The sequence below is a fragment of the Pelmatolapia mariae genome, linkage group LG23 (genome assembly GCF_036321145.2).
Source record: "Pelmatolapia mariae isolate MD_Pm_ZW linkage group LG23, Pm_UMD_F_2, whole genome shotgun sequence".
In the NCBI taxonomy this organism is placed as follows: Eukaryota; Metazoa; Chordata; class Actinopteri; order Cichliformes; family Cichlidae; genus Pelmatolapia; species Pelmatolapia mariae.
In genome coordinates, this window is record NC_086246.1 from 11,782,671 (window position 1) to 11,796,089 (window position 13,419).

Sequence of the window (13,419 nt, forward strand, 5' to 3'; positions counted from 1 at the left end):
CAGCCGGAACTTCATTCACTTCCTCTTCAACAAACTATGTTAAAAAAACCCAAAAACTTATGTTAAACTATGTTTAATGTCCAGAAAGATTTTTAGGACATTAAATCACACGGGTTAGATTCTTCACATTTTTTGATTGCATAAATTAATTTTGAAATTATGGTAGGAAAGGAAGGGTGTGTGACTTGGTCCAGTAGTTGACCAGGGAACACAAAGGTTCCCTGGTCAACTACTGGAAGAGGATAAGGAACTGTAATCCACTGGAAGAGGTCAAATGTCACTGACCAAAAGCAATTTAAACCAAAGGCATATGATTGAACACAACATTTAAATGGGACTGCATTTAAATGTTTTGTTGTATAATATGGGATGAAAATGTGGATTTGAATGATTTTACCCCCAAACTGCTGTTTTACATAAAAACATCACATACCACTGTTTCACTTACTGCAGTCTTGTCCTCTTCTTGCTTCTCCAAGTTGTCTTGTTGGGTGAGTGAAAGTCTCCGGTCTTTCTTCAGCCATGAATTTGGGTGGAGACCCCTACAGCCCATTAATGTCCCCCAGCTGGCGGGTTCTTTGGGTGGGGAATTTTTGGGGCAAATCTCCTGCTCTGCATGTTCACTGGAGGCCAGTACAGAGCTGATGGTGAGGGGTGTAGAAGTGACAGAGGTGGAAAGAGATCCAGAGGAGGAGTTGGATGGCAGATACGTCTTTTTTGGGTAAAGGCCCCTTCTGGTTGCCCAGGTCTGGTCACCACTTAGGGAGTCTAGAGAATCAGGGGAGGAGCGGGTTGGTGCAGGGGAGGTGGGGGTGGATGAGAGGCTGGAGGAGCTGGCTTCCAACCCAGACTCACCTCCATACCTCCTATTTTGAACTCTGGAGTGCATTCTGGCGACTGTGTGGTTGCTAGGCTCCTTGGAAAGCTCTTCCTCACCGTCTTCATCCTCACCAGTGACACCATCTGTGCTGGCTGATGCGCATGGCCGAAACTTGGCCACATATGCTATAGCTGGCTCTGAACGCCGCCGCTGCATGTTCCGACCCTCTAGGGACAGCGACTCCAGGGTGGAAGAGGTGTCCACAGTTGGTGCATCCTGCCTGGGGCTGGAGAGGTCTAGTTCCTGTCTTCTGTGTCTTCCCAGTGGATTGAGACCTGGTTCTGGTGCAGTATCCTGGTCGTAATCACTGAATGTGAGGATGGAGTCCAAGCTGCCTTGTAGGGGTTTAGGCTGGAGGCACCTTCTGTTGCAAAGGCCTGGTGAGCCACCACTGCTGTTGTCCAACTCATTCTCGAGACTGTCATAGGATGAATCGGTCAGAGGGTAAATCCAGGATTCTGATAATCCCCAGGAAAATTATGGATAATTGGATAAGAAGAACAAAAGAGAAGGACACACTATAAGAGATGTATGTAGGTGGGTGGAAAACAAGAAGCATAAACAATATTGTTAAATACTCTATGCAGTGATGTTTTTGTTTTCTGAGACCTTTATAGAAACCACAAAGTCCTTTGTTCTTGCTCTTTGACTGTCTGTGAAGACATTTGTTCACCTTTATCTTAATTCACCTTAATTTACCAAATCTGTACTTGCACTCCTCAGTGAAACTGGAATATACTTCTCGAAACAGAACAGAAGTTCGTGAGAGCCACAGAGGGAGGAGAGTAATATTTGCTGAATATAAGACACAAAGATACAACGTTACTAGTCTAACTTAAAACCTTTGTGAGCCTCTCACAAAAGCATCTTCATGTTGTTATTCAACAGTGTGCACACAGAGGTTAGCAACATCACAAAGCACTTCCATGTACTTTGTACAAAAATCTTTAGTATTTGATCATAAAATAAATAACATTACACACCGAAACAGCTTTTAAAATAGAGCTGTTAATGGAACTCGGATTAAAAGTGCTAGATAATGCTACAATACATTGTTTAGGGTTTTTCAGAATCTGAGAGTCTGTTTCTTTTCTTTGACTTTAATAAATACCTGTAGACTCACATGGCATGCAGGAAAACCAACACAAGAGCACTGTATGCTGACAGGTGTGCTCTTAAACACAGATTTCAGGTTTATATTAGCAGACTCATTTGTAATGAAGTAACTCTTCTTTGAATAAATATTTTGGTCTACCTGATCTAGTAGCATTTATTTTGGGCAAGCGAGGCAATCAGTGCTTGTCCAGTGAAATCTAAAAAATAGACCTCAATTAAAAAGTACTAAGTGAAAGCAGTTTATCTCCTTTCTTCTCAAACAGAACTCTGCTCTGTTCTCAGGATGTTTGCATCTATCCTTTGAAATACTGTCATCTTGTGGCCACAATTGGTTATAGTCTTTTGAACATAGCACATCCCTCTTAGCAGTAACTTGATGATTGTCTGTAGCTGATTCATTTAGTGGACATCTGTAAATTGTAGCTACATCAAAATAACCTGCTTGACACTCCCTTAAATGGGCTCGGCACTCCTTTAAATATTTATACCATGTCTATGTCATGAAGAACTTGTATGAGTATACAATGCATAAATGTATCAATTCAAATGCTATTAGACACACTTCATCTGTCAAATAATAGCACTCTTACCAATTAAGACTGTAGACATTTTAAACAAGCATTCAAGCATTCAGTGGCAACACAATGATTCAGGGTGATGAATTAGACATAAAGATAACAGAAAGTTAATTAAAGGCTCTCCAACTTGCGAGAGTTTAGCCTTGAGCAAACATTTGTCTCATTTGTTTGGGTACCTGTTCCCATCTCCTCACTGTTGAGTCTCTGTGGAGGCCCTCCGAACAGGGAGGAGGGATCCTCTCTGAGAATCTCCTGACAGTGTTCAATCATGAACTTCACCAACTCACAAACCTACAGGCAGAGAAAAGTGGATACTAAGCAGTGTAGTAACATAGGTCAGAATGCCAGTTTTCAAGGCTGCGTGAAAGCACTTTAAGCATTTACAGTAAGCCAATTATCTGAGCAGCTACTTGATGTTACAAAACTTCATACTATGTGGAACATTTCTCAGACTTTGCTTCGTTCCCGTCCCAAAAACAAGAAGTCAAACTGGTTGGAAATGACAGCTTTCAGCCTCATTGAAGCAGACATTCCAGTAAGAAAACCTTGAAGGTGTTTAGTGTTACGCTGCTCTGACTAACACAAAAACAACTTTCAGTTGACTGTTTAATCAGCTTAATACGTTCTGTAACTAACATACTATAGACTTGAACGTGGGTTCATTTGTCCTAGTCTCCATTAGGAAGATTTTTCCCCCAGACCAGCAGATCTCAGCCTGAAGTGGCAACTTCTCTGCTCTTTGTCACTGTTTTTGTTGTCTGCAGGTAAAAATAATGTTTTCCTTGCGAGTGAACTGTGAAGCTGCTCAGACTGATGTATTTAATTATGTTGCACTGATCCTACGAGTCAAAGTCTGTCTGAGGTTTGGGTCAATTTGCAAAGCTGTTAAATTGATATTTCACCTAATATATTATTTGAGCAGGGCCTTGAGGAGGGACTCAGTATGGCACACATGCATTCATTTAGCAAAACTTTGCTAACAAAAATTCTGATGTGATGCTGTTGATCTTCCACACTCACCTTCTTGGTTCCTTCTCCCTCGACCTCAGGACTACACGGCACTCCAGGTGGCCAGAGCATGCTGGGAGCAATGCACACTGACAGATTAAAAGTAGTCATTTGGTTCTCCTGGGCGTTGCCTTGGATACCGTGAAGAACAGCTAGCAGGTAGCGTAGCAGGAGTGCGTTCTCTTTGGGCAGCCGGCAAATCATCCTTCAGGGAGACAAAACAGCAATTGTGTAAAACGTGTTTTAGCTCCTGCGATTAATGTTCAAGCAGTACAGAGCGTGTTGTATGTTACCTCTGTACATCTTGCACCTGCTCCTCCTCCTCCTCCTCTTCTTCCAGCACCTCCATCCAGTCTTCATGGAGCTCACAGCTCAACAAGCTGCCCGGGATGCTGCGCAGGAAATCCTGAAGACAAGCATGCAGCAACAGTAAAAGAAGAAAGAACATATCAATCGTGAAAGGAGCAATTTTTTGTTCCACATAAGAAACCCTTTTCAGAAAGGAATATACAACATTGTTGGTTCATTATGTTTTGCTCCTCCCTGAGCCTGGTTGTGCCGGAGTTTCTTCCTGTTAAGATGGAGTTCTTCCTTCCCACTGTCGCCAAGTGCTTGTTCATATGGGTCCTGTGATTGTTGGGGTTTTCTCTTTATTATTGTGGGGTCTTTATAACATAAAGCCTCTTAAGTTGACTGTTGTGATTTGGCACTAACGAGCTCAAGCCTTTATAACACTACATAATCATACATTCTGATTACAGTTCTGAAGAGTTCATACAGTTCATACATCCAATCCACGACAACCTGTTTCTCAACCAAATAATTGGGTCATTTTAGATCAAAAAGAGGACTGATCTGAAGTGTCAAACTTGGATCTCCAAGGGCCAAAACCATGCACTCTGAATATACTTAGGAGCTTGCCACACAACAAACTCACAGCAACCAGTTTCAAAACCCTTTTTAAAAAAATCAATAAAAAATGGGCAATTTAAGAAAATCGCAATACATCCTGATGCAAAAAAACATAATGACATTTTATTCAGATCTTGAGGATACATATGTACCTGTATCACCCTAAACCCTCGAGGGCTGGTGTCCTGCAACTTTTCCATGTGTCCCTGTTGCAAAAACACCTGAATACAATTAGTAGGTCATTAGCAGACTCTATACAACCTGGCTGCACGCTGAGGTGGCAGCCATTTGATTACGGCAGCTCATGAGTGAATGAACATGGTGCAATAAAAGTACTTTTAGAAGTACACTTATATTAACTTACATTTACTCGTGTAGGGTTAGGGGTTACCACTTCAGCATGCAGTCCAGTTCTATAGTCTTTCTAATGACCTACTAATTTTATTCAGGTGTGTAGCAACAGGGACACATGGAAAAGTTTCAGGACGCCGGCCTTGTGATGAATCTAACTGCACATTCAAATTAAACTTGTCTCTATCAGTTGAGATGTGATGGGGTAATAGAAATGTAGCTACTGTGCTGTAGTTGAGTTTCTCCTTTCAGTTTAGACACTTTTTGAGTTTTTCTTTTGTGCTAAATGTACTTGAATTGAAACCATCACTATCGACTGCTTTGTTGTCAAGCTGTGTAAGCTAGCCTGTTAGCTTGTAGGTGCTGTGGAGATGACAGAGGCTACACGAGCACCGATTGTATAGATGTAGATAAGAACCTATAGGTGGTTTAGGGCATTCTGCAAATTAATCATCCTTTAGTGAGTTGAGCGCCTTAGGAAACAAATCCACATTGTAATCTTGTGTGTGCCCGTTGGCTCATGTGACAATGTATTCAGTCCTGTGCTATGTTGTTATTGCAACAGATAAATATTCCCAAGTCTGAAATTGTGCAACAGCACAACAGTGAAAAACACATTCAGATTAATTGATGGGAGTGCATGTATGAAGAGCTTTTGTTCCTGAATCCAGGAGGTTCTGGTTGGTCTGTTTAAGTGGGAGTAAAAAAGTCCTCTTACATAAAGTGACAATAGCCTGGGAAAAAATTATTCAGTGTTAATTGGAAATAACAATTAACACTGAATAACACTGAATTATTTCGAATTAACACTGAATGTGCTGCTGTGTGAAGACGTTGTCGAGTTTAAGCACTCATGCACAGAGGCTCTGTTATCCCTCCAGATTAAACAAGATTATAGTCCAGATTATATTAACAAGCGTACTATGCTCCTCTGCTATGAACAGGCTGTCCTGCAGCTGCGTACACTACAGAGATGCAGAAGAAGCTGATTAATGCTGTGTTAACAGATGTGGGTCAGTAAGCGTCAGAGATTCACGTACACAAAGAGCACACCATGGTGCTGTAAACCAATCTCCCACCTTAAAGACTCCAGCTATGATGAAGATGTGGTCTCGCGTCAGAGGAAGCTGAGATTCTCCAGCATCCAGAGCATCCCGCAGCTCCCTGACAGCTCGGGCGCCTGCCGGCCGACGGAAAATCCCACGCGTCCACGAACCCTCGTGGTACAGAAACGTCAACATGTCCTGTGAGAGAGAAGAGAAAAAAATTAGAGAGGGCATCCTTGTTTATTTCTTTAAAGGTACAGTGCGTAAAATCTCACCACTAGATGTCAGTAAATTGCAGATTGCAGTCAGCTGTTATTTCTCCCTTACTAATTCAAGTGCATAATCCAGCCAGCCTGGTTGTTGTGGGACAAACAAGTCAGGCCCTGGTTCTGTACTGAGTGTAGGGTATAAGTCCATTGTTTGCCCCAGCTATCAATATGCTGGTGTTCATTTCTATTCACTCTGAAGGAACGTGCAGAATTTCGTAAAAGGAGTTCAATACGAGTTGATGAGCTAGTGAAGCTCATTTCTTTGACACAAAGCAAATAAACTCACAGGATGTGAGAATCAAACTGTATATCTGAGCAAAACCATAATTTTTTAGGACACTTTTTAAAAAAAAATTTAAATTTGAGGTTATTGAGTTATTGAGCTGTATAGCTACTTTGCCAAGATGAGGAAAAAGGCCAAAACTCAAAATATGCAGCCAATGCTTAAAAATAAGCTCTGTCTAAGGAAAATAACAAACTTTATTGCACAAACCAAGTCCAAAGAATTGTCTTTAGACCTCTGAGACAGAATTAAGCCACAGATCTGGGGAAGTTCCCAATAAGCACAGAGGCCTCCATCATTCATAAATGGAATATCTTGATGCATGCTCAGTCATCCAGGTAAGTAAATCTCCAAAAGTTGATTCTGTTCATCTGGACGTAGCGTTTTGTGGGAGAAACATTTCGTCACTCATCCAAGTGACTTCTTCAGTCTCAGCTGACTGCAGGTTTCCCCAATCTTATAAACAGTACATTTGCATAATGACTGAAACCAGCCCACTGAAGGAACAATGGGCTGGGAGGTCAGTTCCTTAATCATAATTATGCAAATTCCCATGATCATTGATCAACAATCACTGACCAAAACCCACTGATCAAAGAACACTGATCAATGGCCATGAGTACCATTCACAGAGAGTTGGGCAATGGCTGCAATCACAGCATTGTAAGATGGCGAAAGATGTACCCTTAGGCCCCCTCCTCGATTCAGAGATGGTCTTTCCCTTTTCACGTAAATGGCCTCCTTGACTCCGCGCTCAAACCAGCGTTCCTCCCTGTCCAAGATGTGTACATCCTCATCATTGAAAGAGTGTCCACTGGCCTGTAGGTGTAAATAGACTGCAGAGTCCTGGCCTGATGAGGTGGCTGTTTATAAGATTGGGGAAACCTGCAGTCAGCTGAGACTGAAGAAGTCACTTGGATGAGTGACGAAACGTTTCTCCCACAAAACACTACATCCAGATGAACAGAATCAACTTTTGGAGACATAAATGGAATAAGTTTAGAACCAGCAAGACTCTTCTTAGATCTGGCCACTCTGAGAGATAAGGGTAGAAAAGCCTTAGTCAGGCAGGTGACCAAGAACTCGATGGTAACTATGACAAAGCTCCAGCTCTGTGGAGAGAGGAGACCCGTCCAGGAGAACAACCACCTTTGCATCCATCAGGGTAGATTGGCGAGATGGAAGCACATGACAACCGACCTGGAGTTTGCCAAAAGGCACCTGAAGGACTCTCAAACTATGAGAAACAAAGTTTTCTGGTCTGATGAACTCTTTAACCTGAATGCCAAGTGTCATGTCTGGAGGAAACCAGGCACTGCCCATCACCAGGCCAATACCATCCCTAAAGTGAAGCATGGTGGTTTCAGTAACATGCTGTGGGAATGTTTATAGTAGCAGGGTCGAGGGAAAGATGAATGCAGCAATGCACAGAGACATTCTTGATGATAACCTGCTTCAGAAAACCAGAGCACTCTGGACCTTAGACTGGGGAAAAGCTTCATCTTGCAACAGGACAACAACCTAAGCACACAGCCATAACAAAGGAGTGGCTTTGGGACCACTCTGTGAATGTCCTTGAGCGCCTGGCCAGAGCTCAGACTTGAATCCAATTGAACAACTCTGGAGAGCTCTGAAAATGGCTGTGTACTGACACTACCCATCCAACCTGATGGAGCTTGAGAGATTCTGCAAAGAAAAATGGGAAAACTGCCCAAAAATAAGTGTGCCAAGATTGTATCAACAGGTTGAGATTTCAGGTTAATATTTACATTCATGCTGATCTGTAAGATGTCAAGAAAAACGTCCATGAACCAAATGAAATGTGCGCTTTCTGTCACTCAGTGCACACGCTCACCATGACTGGCTTTGGCAGAGTGTCCCCTGCACAAACGGAGCTGAGTGGCTGGCCGAACAAACAGCCTCGCGCAGTGCTGAGGGACAGCTCATTCAGGTTCGAGGAGGAGCCTCGCCAGAAGGCCCAGGCGATGAGCGAGCGCCTCCTTTTGAATGGCTTCCCAGAGAAATCTGAAGAGATGACAGCAGCCCAGAAAGCATGATATTGTAATGCTCTAATTTTTATTTTGAATTTCTTTGACACAGAATGGATGATTTTACCTGCGTGCTGTTGTGGCGGCTCAACAGGTCGAGGCTTGAGGATGAACTGAAACTGCTTGTACACCTGCAGCTGCTCCGCCTTCAGTCTGTCTGCAGGTGGAGCAGCAGCATCCCTGCCTCCTCCCTGAGAGTATCTCACATGACTCATGTGGATGCTGAAGGGAAACTCATGACCTAAGAGAGAGAGAAGAAGAGACAATAGTGCTGCCTGAAGGATCAGTGTTGTTGTTATAAAACAAGATCACATTATGAGTGAGCACACACTCTCTCTGGAGCTACATCACACTCGTCTCCAGGGATGAAAGGTACTAGTGTGCCTAAAAAAACCCATCTCACCCCTGTGTCATGCCCATGAAGATCAAAAGAAAGAGAATCACACAGCTGGTTCAGGAAACAAACTAAATACAGAAAAACAACCGACAGCCTGTTCAACTAGTGTGCCCCAAGCTCACCTACCAATTAGAGGATAAGGGGCGTTGTCCCTTTTGGAGAGGACCCACAGCTGGAAGTCTTTGACATTTCCCTAAAAATAGAAAAGAAAAAGAAGGAGTCAGGAAAACAAAATACACAAAGGAGTCCTGAGAGAAAACCACAGCAGGCAGAGCAGAGATGTGACAAAGGATTGTATTCTTTTTGACTTTTCACATGCTGTTTGTGTTCACACAACCGTGGGGTAAGTAAGAAAACACTGTACTGAGCTTCACTGGCTTTTTGCAAGGTTGGGCACTGTTTCTTTCATCAGATGGCCAAAGTGAGTATGATAAAATAAGTAAAGAGCCACACACTGGACATTTGAATTGAAACATGACAACTTAATAATAATCAGAGGCGCGGTGCTGTGTATTAAGGTAAAAGAACACCGCTCATACTCAACTAAAAACAAGCACACGTTGGATTGACTTTATGAATAAATAGTGTTTTTGGATTATTACTCACGATGATGCCAAACTGCTGCAGGGCCAGGCGGATCACCTCATTGGTTGAATCTGAGTTGCTGACTGGGATCGTTTTGGTCTAATTACAGGAAAAGCAGCACAGAAACACAGGAGATACTGATGAGGAGGACGAACAGAGCATCACACTGCACTGCGAGTTGTAACAACACCCTACAGTTGTACTAGTATACACAAATAAATCAGCTGTAGGCCCTACAGTTTAAAACTTACAAGAGCAAATGTATTGATTCCTTTCCCGTACACCCTCACAGGGATGGTTTTCGGTTCTTCTATCTCTTTTTCTTCTTTTATACGACTGGAAAGGAAATAGTGCCTGTAAGAATAACTCTTTCTCTAACACACACAGTAAATACGATACTTTGTTGACACATGAAGGAAGTGTACCTCTTAAGGAGGGCGAGCCATTTCTCCTTCTGTTCTGCTGAGCTGAAGGGAAGCACAAACATCAAAAGAGCATCATGTATCACTACAGACTGTGTGTGTGTGTTCATGTGCGTCAGTGAGTGGGTCATAATACTAACTGTTTTGTTTTTTTTAAGTACAGCAACTTGCAGCATTCTGCAGAATTTCAGGTTGCAGGTCACAAAGTCAAGCTTAGCTAGAATCTCAGCCTACCAGATCAGCTGATCTCAGTCCCAGCCCTTTCGCACATCCACTTCATGCAGGTAGGGTGTGATATTTAATTGCTTTAGTCTGCACACAGTTGCCGCAGATCTGCAAACCACTTTGCAACCCACTTTCACCCCAGAGCGTCTGATCTATGTATCTGTTCTGTGGGTCTTGCTGGTGCTCATGCCACGCGCAAAATATACAAACTACTGCAGACGGCGTTACTACCTAATCCATGACCATAAAACTTTTACAGCCACAGCCACTGCTTCACAGTCTGTCGCTAACGTTCTCAACAACCAATTCTATGCCTGCTGTTAAGTCTCAGGTAGCTTCTGCAGTATTCTCCTGAACGATAGGTGTCGCCACACAGACAATACCAACACATAACCGCTGATATAGGAAAAGTGGAAATCCAGCATGTCCAAGCAGTTGTGACACCAACTAACCCTGCTAACAAACAGAAGAACAAAAAAAAAAGTGTCACATATCTAACAGAAAATTTACTTGCCCTTTGTTTCTGTCCTAACCAAGCTGACATGATTCAGGGTGCATCAAATCATTCTTTGTAGCTCAATCAGAGCCTCTTGGCCTATATTCTTACTCTGCTGTTCAAACTTCATCAGCTCCCTGGACATATCGATAACATCACCTGCCAACTGTGGCAAAGATCAGCATGTCTCTCTCTTCCATGACACGTGGAAGCTCGAAACAAACAGAATGCTAAAGGCAAATAAAGTCTCTTCTTCCACTATTCAAATGTTTAAATTGACACTTTATATATAAATTTCCCACGTGTGGGACTAATAAAGGTTATCTTAATAAAGGTTATCTTATATCGTGAACCGAGGTTCATGATGAAATATTTTTACTCCTCATAAAAGCAGGAATCAGAACTTCCTTTTGAAAATGATGGATAAGAACAATGCCTGATGTGTTAATGGTTGCACGGTAGGATGTCACTGAGCTCTTTTGCCTCATCCTGTCTGTTTTCTGTTCCTTTGGCATTTAAGGTCAAGTTTACAGCATCAGCAGCATATTTTCTGTGGAAACATAAACACCTTCACAGCTGCTGACGTGAGGCAGCGTCAGCGTGAACAAAGTTTGTACAAATGTCGTTTCTGGGTCAACCACATCAGAATGAGCCCATGTTAAGGACTTCTAAACACCTTGGTATAAAAAAAATGTGTTAAAATAAGTACAATTCACCACCGTGTGTGTGTGAATATTTGTGTCCGTATGAGTGCAGCATGTGTGTAGTACTGCTGTGCATCTTTGTGTGTGATACCTAAAGGTAGCGACACAGTTGCAGGTGGGCCAGCCCATTACAAAGCTCCTCTCTGGGTTTGTGCTGCCCTCACACACCTCGTCCATGCAGCCTGCCGTCCACATCTCACACACACGCACCTGGGCTTTCTGCTTGAAGTGGTTGGCTGACCTAGGAACAGAACACACACACACCTTACACTTAAACCTTACACCCAGGCATTAACCTAATTACCGTGTGAAGGACAGGAAGAGCAGCCAAAATGTTCCTAATCTGCTTCACAGAAAGAGAAGAATACACACACACACACACACACACACACACACACACACACACACACACACACACACACACACACACACATGTCGGGTATTCATATCTTGTGGGGACATCTAATTAACATAATGCTTTCCCTAGCCCCTTACCCTAAACCTAACACTTTGAGTCTCAAAATGCCTTCAAACTTGTGGGGACCAGGATTTTGGTCCCCATAAGGGCTGTTGATCCACAAGTATAGTGAACTTCCAATTTCTGGTCCCCACAAAGATATGAATACACACTCACACACACACGCAAGCACACACACTTGTGCTTACTTAGCTTTGGCAATCACCAGAATGTCAGTAAAGAGGAAGAGGTGTCTGTCCTGAGTCTGCATCCCCGTCTTTAACTGAGCATGTCCTTGGAGAAGAAACGACCTTTCAGAACCAGTCAGGAAGGACTGGATCAGCGGACACGTCTCTGGACACATGGGAACCAGGAAGCTTTCTCTGGAACATGAATAAATGGAACAAATTAACCTCAATAAACTGCGACAATTTATGATACACCTTCACTTAACCAGTGGGGTTCTCTATGAGTTTGGTGGTTTTTCCAGCAGCCCTTCACATTAAAAGCTTTGGCTCTGTTTAAACTAGAAGAACAGCAGCTACTTCCTGCTCTGCTGCTATTCCAGCCAATAACATTAAATATTATGTGTTAATTGTCTGCTGTGGTTCAAAAGCGTGCAGTTTAGGTAATTACAGCAAGGGCGAGGACCATCGGCAGTACATCAAAGATGACAAGCAAGCAATGTCCTTCAAGGAGAAGCTGCTCAGTTACATAGCAGGCCCTCCCCAAATCACTTTACTCTATAAGTTTTACTCGATAAGAGTTGAAAGTAGCAATTGAACTAATAAACTCATCAAGACAGTGCTGATATCGTCCTTGGGGAAGATACTAAACCTCAAGCTGCCTTGAATGCATCACAGTGTGAGCGTGCGTGAAGGTTCTATAGGCAAAACAGAAGTGCTTAGCTGAAGTAGAAAAGCATTGTATAAGTATCAATCCATTTATCAAGGGTAGAATTTCAAAGAAAAATAAAGAACACCAGTTACAACAGGGAAATTCTCTCCACTCACTTCTTCTCACATTTAGTAATTTAATATAACTAAAGATCTTTACAAATAGAGCATATTTAAGCACTTTCACAAAGTGCTAACAAACTTATGTAGTAGCACTGTACCGTAATACTTTTCAACGATAACATTCAGAGTTCATATGTAGGTTCATAACATTTTTGAAAGTTGAAATGATCTCAGCACATCAGTGAGTTATACTATCAGATGAAAAACACAGCATTAATTTACATGATGATCTAAGTCACCTGTTAATCTTTCGAGGCACTCTCACAATAGTGTCACACTGTAGGACGCTACATCCTTCTTTTATATACAGTCTATAACTGTGATCCCATACAGAATCCAAGAGTAATTAATGTTTGCTTTTTTTCCCTTTTGAAATTAAATGTTAATTTTTAAGATAAACTGTATGTCATCTGATGGGAAAGGGGAATAAGAACCATGAATTGTACTTGTTATTAACCTCTGGCTCTCTTCCACAGCTTGTCTTTTATCCTGTCTTCCTTCTCTCACCCCAACCAGTCGCAGCAGATGGCCCCGCCCCTCCCTGAGCCTGGCTCTGCTGGAGGTTTCTTCCTGTTAAAAAGGAGTTTTTCCTTCCCACTGTCGCTGGAGGAGCCCATATGACT

General features: G+C 42.5%; 1 protein-coding gene across 2 annotated transcripts in view; it reads right to left on the reverse strand.

Moving 5' to 3' along the window:
- The window catches only part of LOC134620132 (rho GTPase-activating protein 20-like), a 28,433-nt gene that overhangs the window by 4,488 nt on the left and 10,526 nt on the right, over positions 1–13,419 (reverse strand). Inside the window, exons 3-15 of one of the 2 annotated variants that reach the window (XM_063466100.1) lie at positions 11,987–12,160; positions 11,412–11,561; positions 9,899–9,940; positions 9,725–9,809; positions 9,495–9,572; positions 9,015–9,081; positions 8,559–8,732; positions 8,299–8,468; positions 5,925–6,089; positions 3,876–3,988; positions 3,595–3,787; positions 2,751–2,865; positions 449–1,338 (exon numbers count right to left, since the gene is read on the reverse strand). In XM_063466100.1, the coding sequence (XP_063322170.1) occupies positions 449–1,338; positions 2,751–2,865; positions 3,595–3,787; positions 3,876–3,988; positions 5,925–6,089; positions 8,299–8,468; positions 8,559–8,732; positions 9,015–9,081; positions 9,495–9,572; positions 9,725–9,809; positions 9,899–9,940; positions 11,412–11,561; positions 11,987–12,160 (2,416 nt within the window). Of the gene's footprint in view, positions 1–433; positions 1,339–2,750; positions 2,866–3,594; positions 3,788–3,875; positions 3,989–5,924; positions 6,090–8,298; positions 8,469–8,558; positions 8,733–9,014; positions 9,082–9,494; positions 9,573–9,724; positions 9,810–9,898; positions 9,941–11,411; positions 11,562–11,986; positions 12,161–13,419 lie in introns of both variants that reach the window. The other variant, XM_063466099.1, reaches the window with a different exon arrangement.